Raw genomic sequence first — 7,500 nt, forward strand, 5'->3', positions numbered from 1 at the left:
CCAACAGGGAAAGTATAGCTCAGTGAGGAAAGGAAATAAGGAAATATTCTACAAGAAAAGTTTAAGAATAACATTAGAATAAATCTATCGTATATAAACAAGAGCGGTAAATTCCGAGTTTCAAAGTTTCTTTTACCGATGAGATTAATAACTGCCGCCAAGTACATGACAGTTCATTTCCTCCTCCTAAGACAAAGTTGAGTCTCGCGTAGTCAGATATATCACGTCTGTGTGAGTTTAGGCGCCTGGCAATCCAACAATTCTGCTTTTGAGAGGATCTTTTGCACCAGACGCGTGTGTGTAATACGACATTAACGTGCCTGATTTAACGTTTGCTACGCTCAAGATGACATTCTAGAATGAATGAAACTATAGTCCATTTCTTTTAGCGATGCATATTTGCACCGACTCGCGGCGGTGCCCTTTTAGCTCGGAAAAGTTTCCTGATCGCTGATTGGTTAGAATTATCTTCTCCAACCAATATTTGCACCGACTCGCGGCGGTGCCCTTTTAGCTCGGAAAAGTTTCCTGATCGCTGATTGGGTAGAATTATCTTCTCCGACCAATCAGCGATCCGGAAACTTTTCCGAGCTAAAAGGGCACCGCTGCGAGTCGGTGCAAATATGCATCGCTAAAAGAAATGGACTATAGGAAGTTATGTAAAAAAAATTATTAAAAATAAATAGATGAAAAAATCGAATGTGGGACCTATGTATTCCTGGCTACATTGAGAGTCTTGGTACTCCACATCATCATGCCTTGAACGACTTTCTATGACTAATAAAAACCTTATAATGACTCCCACATTGAATCGTAAAGGAACCATTGCGTCATTTACTGACCTTTGTCGTCTCTATGGTTTTCATTGCTGTGGTCTGAGACAGTCGTTACGTAACCCAGATCAGAACTAAGAATGACACAGACGATTAAACGAATGTTAGGAAATCGGTTTGGAGGAAAGGCTTTCCTCAAAGCTTTCGATCTTTGGTGATATTAAGGACGAATCTTTCATACAATCCAGGTAGACTAAATGCCACGTCTTTTAGAGAGAGAGAGAGAGAGAGAGAGAGAGAGAGAGAGAGAGAGAGAGAGAGAGAGGCCCCTTTTTTGTTTCATTCGTTTGATGTCGGCTACCCCCCAAAATTGGGGGAAGTGCCTTGGTATGTGTATGTATGTACGTAGACTAAATGTCATGTCTTAGAGAGAGAGAGAGAGAGAGAGAGAGAGAGAGAGAGAGAGAGAGAGAGATCCATCATTATTAAAAAAAGAACCCATTTATAGACGAAAACTTCTGACGATTTCGGATGTCGAAGATATCAATGAGACCGAATGGCGCAAGAGAATGAAATACGGGACGATATAAAAAGCCCCTAAAACTGGAGATTCGAAAGATAGGATCGTTGTGTCTCATCGCGGAAAACGTGAGGAGGACATAAATTCCCGTAAATTCTCGTGAATTCTCGCTCTTTGATGGAGATCGCTAAGTGATCAGGTCCAAATGAGGCATGGCGAAGGAATAAAACGATGCCGTGGTTTATGTGGTGCTAGGGGGGTTAATAATAATAATAATAATAATAATAATAATAATAATAATAATAATTACAAAATGGGAGTCTAATAAGAATTTATTATTATTATTATTATTATTATTATTATAATTATTACTTGCTAAGCTGCAACCCTAGTTGGAAAAGCAGGGTGCTATAAGCCCAGGGGCCCCAAAAGGAAAAATAGCGTATGTTATGTTTGTAAATAAGCTGATTTTCTACATATGTATCAGCTAACCCAAAACAGCTTATATATCGGGGTTGAATGTAATGAGACTAAAGATTAGATTTTAAGAACATGAAGTCAGGTGAATTGATAAACATCGTATGTGAACTTATTTTGTTTATGGACTGACACCGAACTAAAGACTCATTTGCGAGAACATTTTCCAACGATTGCTCTGGAGATGAAAGTCTCTAGGTCTTCAACAAAAGCTAACATGGTTTTCATGCTATGAGACCTATTTTAAAAGCATAAATTTCAGGTAGACAGGGTATAATAATCATAGAGGCCGCTCATGAATGGCAGAGGCAAGGGACAGTGACATTGCCCTATCAAGCAGGATAATGCCCTAGAGACTGACCATATTATATACATATGATCAGCGTCAGGCCCCCTCTCCACCCAAGCTAGGACTAAGGAGGGCCAGGCAGTGGCTGCTGATGACTCAGCAGATAGACCTATAGGCTCCCACAAGGGTGGTGAGGTTGCAGCGACCAAAGGAACTAACGAGTTTGAGCGGGAATCGAGCCCCAGTCTGGCGATCAAATTTTAAGCAATCGATTTTCCAAGAGAACTGTGACCAAATCATTCGATGGAACGCAAACACTAGTGATTATTGAACTCTTAACAACATTGAAAATAATAATGAAAACATGGAAATATTGAAATGTAAATATTAGTGTTAGTTGAAGCTCTGAACAAAAATAACAACTATAATGACAATAACAACAACAAAAATAATGATAATAACAATGACATGAATATTAATTCAAATGCAAACAGTATTGATTAACTGAAGCTCTAAGAACATTGATAATAGTTCAAATGACAGTAATTGCAACGATGACTCACCTTGATTAGTATTTTGTATTTGAGATCTTGCGGACTGAGATCAGCGACTGATCTCTCAGCTTCCGGCGGGTGGATGTAGAGATAAGTTCCTAAATGATTCCTAAGCATCTTCGCCATCTGTCGCTGCTGCTTGATGGAACAGTGGTTCTCTAGATGCACTATCACAGGGTACCTGAAACAGTAATTAGTACAAGTAGAATTAGAGGGGATACTCAGCAATGTTAAAAATTTGCATTAAAAAAAAAAATAAATAAAAAACGGTAAATGACTGGCAACATTTATTCCGGGATTTTTAGCGTTTTAGAAAAGGATATGTTCATGTAAAGGAGTGATATTACGGTCACCAAACCGTAAAAGGAAATAAAAAAGTAAGGTAAAATTATGGTCGCCTGTATTTTACTGAAATACGGTTAAGAACAGTATATTTTTAGAAGAATTTCCCATTAAAAATACTTTTTTTTTCCTAAGTGAGTAGCGAGGAAACCTTCGCCACGCCACAGTCTTATTTTGTTTTTAACTCCATTGCGTACTTTTACTTCGATATATTTTCTTAAAATTTTAATGGACTTGTCCCTCTGTCATATCCCACATGTCCACCAAGTTTCGCTGAAATTGGTTAAGTAGGTTTTGTGTAATGCTGTTCACATACAAAAATTAAACAAACAAAATGTTCTCCATTTACTTAAAATTGCCATTATTTTCAAAGTACTGTTGCGTACTTGTACTTTGATGTACTTAATCCCAAATGTTACAGATTCATCCTTGGGTCGTACCCTACATTTCCACTAGGTTTCGTTGAAATTGGTTTAGTAGATTTTTTTTTTTTTTGCTCACAAACAAACAAATAAACTACGAAAAAGACAGAAGGCGTTCAACACACTGCTGGTGAGAACTGCTGTTCGTCTATGAAGCTACTAAAGTTGAGGAAGTTTGAGGGTCTTTGTGATACACTATGCATATGACAATGACCTGTGTGTTGTTTAGTGACATAATCTCTCTGGAACTATCCCCCACCATGGGGTGTAACTTCTTATTGTTGAAAACATTACACTCACGCGTATATATATATGTATATATATATATATATATATATATATATATATATATATATATATATATATATATATATATATATCTGAGCGGGGATACCTTGACGTGATGAAAGGGTTTGAGCATCGCCCTAATCAGCAAAGCTGTACTAATCAGGGCCACCCATACTTGGATGGTTTGCTGTAAGCGATCAGACAAAAGTCTCCAACCATCACCAATACGGTGTTTGCCAGCGTGGACATGAAAAAGGATATATCTGAGGCCTTTGTCCTGCAGTTGAGCAGTGGATTAGAAACGGTTGCATTTTTTGTTGTTGTTGTTGTTGTATATATATATATATATATATATATATATATATATATATATATACATACATACATATATATATATATATATATATATATATATATATATATATATATATACATAAACAGTATATATACTGTGTATATATATATATATATATATATATATATATACGTATATATATGTATGTACGTATATGTATGTGTGTGTATATATATATATATATATATATATATATATATATATATATATATATATATATATATATATATACACACCTGTACTGCATGTCACATAAACCGAGAGAGAGAGAGAGAGAGAGAGAGAGAGAGAGAGAGAGAGAGAGAGAGAGAGAGAGAGAGAGAGAGAGCAGTCTCGTAGACGTCACTGGCACAGGCTATGAACCGTTAGAGACATGTCAGAAACACGTCTCGTCTCCCCAGCAGGGTGACCTAGTGAGTTATTTCGGTGAGCTTCCGAGGAGAGCGAAAGAGTATCGATTCTTAAGGATAAATGAAGTATGAGAATTTTGAAGAGTGATGTTAAGAAAATATAAACCTAGAGATCTCTCCTTTTAGAAGCCTTATTCCCATAGACTTTAAGTTTTTTACTTAAATTTTTATCTATCTTGTGGCATTTTTTTTCTTTTTCTTATTCTGTTATGAAAACAATTTCCAGGGTTTTGCTTAGTTAATAGAATGGATCATTTCATCTTGAACTTGCTTATCTAAAGATTTTGTATCCTTATTTAATATCTTGATGAAGAGTTGGAAGACCCAGGCCTACATGGGAAGAGTTGGAAGGCTCAGGCCTACATGGCTAAAGACTATGAAGCGCGAAGTAGGAGATGATGAATAGAGAAGTATTGAATTAAAAGCTCAAGATAGAGACGACTGGCGAAATCTAGCCGAGGCCCCTTTGCGTCAATAGGCGTAGGAGATGTTTATGATGATGACAAGCTTCAAGTCACACATGCAAACAAAATTATTCATCAAGAACTAAACTAGAGTAAGCATACATCATGTATTATGACCTTAAAGTGTTTTAATTGAACTAGAACCAAAATTTTCTAAAAAAAAAAAAAAAACTGTTATTAATTCTACCCAGGTAAAAGCGTTCTCAACCATCCACTGGCCTTTATTTACATTGCACCAAAATCCCCTACCGCGGCATTGTTTAACATGCCGTGCTTAGGGAAAATATGGCAAGATATTCCCCTCAACAAACAGCTCTCTTCCTTTATTTTGGCAGTGTTTGGGATAACAAGAAATGGTACTAATGCTAACACTGCTACTGATTATTCAAGGTTTCTACTAATGCTATTGTACAAGTTTTTAGTGAAGTGATATGAATAACAGCAAATGCTAATGCTGTGGCAATTGCTATTACTTTTTACCCCTCTGCAAGACTTTTCTAAACAGAAGTAGAGGCTGTCTCTGCTACTGCTACTAGGTTTCTTAAAAACTTTTGAGAAAACTGCAGATGTTATTACAAATACTTTATAGTTATTACAACTTGTTTTTTCCCTAAATGAAACATTACTGATTTAGGAAACTTTGCGTTTGTTTAAAGATGCTTTCAGCAATTTATATTTCGAAATAAATATTATAAAACAAAACTATTTGGTTCATAGTAACTACAAAAGCTACTCTAGAGGAAAGAAACAGTACCGATATATGCATATCTTAATCTAGCACCTGCTCACATAAAACAGTCACGGTTGTATAGAATCATGAAGCTATAATTTCTAAAAGATTATCCAAAGGATACGCATATATGATATCGCCGGCTTCTATCATACTACTAAAGTTGTAGTATATTCTTTTACAAGGCTATTTGGATACATACCCTTTAAATGGCCAAGATTTTCTTACTGGAAACCACAGTCCTTATATGATTAAATTTGCCATTTCATTCTAAACATTTTTTTATTCAATTGAGCTTTCTGTGGTCGAATCAACAAATTACGGCACGAGTTTCTAATTAGTTTTCAAATAGGCCTCTAAGACATAAATTGAAAGAATTATGATCCTACATCACTTGAATAGAAGTTAGAATCTATTATTATTATTATTATTATTATTATTATTATTATTAATAGCTAAGCTACAACCCTAGTTAAAAAGCAGGATGCTATAAGCCCAAGGGCTCCAACAGGGAAAGATAAAACAGTGAAGAAAGGAAATAAGGAAATAAATAAACTACAAGAAAAATAATTAACAATTAAAATAAGCTATTTCAAGAGCAGTGGCAACATTAAAGTAGATCTTTCGTACATAATTTATAAAAAGAGATTTATGTTAGTCTGTTCAACATAAAAACATTCAGTGTTTAAAATTATATATATATAAAAAAAAGAAAAAAAAAATTAGTGAAGTTGAAGGAATAACCGTTTACCTGTGTCACAGTCAGGGTTGTTTTGATTTAAAAATTATTTCAATCAGTGATTTGTATCGATTTAAATCAAGTGATTTAAATAGATTTAAATCAAGTGATTTAAATATATTTAAATCAAGTGTTTAAATATCTTTAAATTACTTTATCTATATCAATTTAAATCAAGTAATTTAAATCAAGTGATTTCAATAGATTTAAATCAAGTATTTAAATAGATTGAAATCAAGTTATCTAAATCGATTCAAGTCAAGTGATTTAAATAGCCTTAAATCAGAATAAAAAAATCATGATTCAAATCAAAATGAAATATACTGACAGAAATTACCTTTGAAAACAGAAAACTTCCAAAACTAGTTACTATTTATAAGTATTTCAACAAACGAACAAAATCCTAGTTAATAGCTATAAAATTTCGTGTAAACTTGGTGTTCATAACAATTGAAGTTGCTGTTGCAATTATACAAATTATAAAGGCCTTGAATTTTTTTTAACAGCGTTAATAGGATATAAAAACTTTGTTGCTAGTACAGTACGCACACGGAGAAGCCCTAAATATATTTTTAGTTTTATTTCTTACTGTGTACTGGATGTTAAAATAAAACTGCTCTATATTCGTATTTTTGTTTGATTGCAATTTCGCTTACATTTGTTTTTTTATGTACTAGTTACTATAACTTGGTCGATCCGATTAAATCATTAGTCTGAATTTTAGTTTTTAAGAGAAAATTCCATCTTGAGTAATGTATATTAAACTATGGTTTCATTTAACATAGATCAAGTTCAATACCACAAAATACCCTCATAAGACTGAAAAAAATAATCAGCAGCAACAAACAGGTACTATTGTAAAATGATTATCTAAATCAAGATAAATAATTTTTTTCTTTTTTTCTAAAATCATGAATTTTTTTTTTCAACCCTGGTCACACTACAGATCAACACTAGGAATCAAAATTTCACAGAAAGAAGAAGAAGAAAAAAACAATTAGAGGAACAAGTGATTATTCAAGTCAGAGCAGAAAACAGCGTTAGCCCAGTCATCTGAGCAGAAAAAAATAGAAGGAGCTACAAGTATTACATACGTCAATGAAGATCAGTGTTACACTTACGCAGAGAAATCGAAGG

At 34.1% G+C, this 7,500-nt stretch overlaps 1 protein-coding gene across 3 annotated transcripts in view; it reads right to left on the bottom strand.

Annotated features, from left to right (window-relative positions):
- The window catches only part of LOC137615345 (inactive phospholipase C-like protein 1), a 1,261,629-nt gene that overhangs the window by 85,631 nt on the left and 1,168,498 nt on the right, over positions 1-7,500 (bottom strand). For all 3 annotated transcript variants that reach the window (XM_068345149.1, XM_068345147.1, XM_068345146.1), the window contains exons 10-11: positions 7,485-7,500; positions 2,623-2,794 (exon numbers count right to left, since the gene is read on the bottom strand). The exon at positions 7,485-7,500 is cut by the window's right edge and continues 102 nt beyond it. In XM_068345149.1, the coding sequence (XP_068201250.1) occupies positions 2,623-2,794; positions 7,485-7,500 (188 nt within the window). The remainder of the gene's footprint in view (positions 1-2,622; positions 2,795-7,484) is intronic.

The sequence above is a fragment of the Palaemon carinicauda genome, chromosome 21, assembly GCF_036898095.1.
Source record: "Palaemon carinicauda isolate YSFRI2023 chromosome 21, ASM3689809v2, whole genome shotgun sequence".
Taxonomy (NCBI): domain Eukaryota; kingdom Metazoa; phylum Arthropoda; class Malacostraca; order Decapoda; family Palaemonidae; genus Palaemon; species Palaemon carinicauda.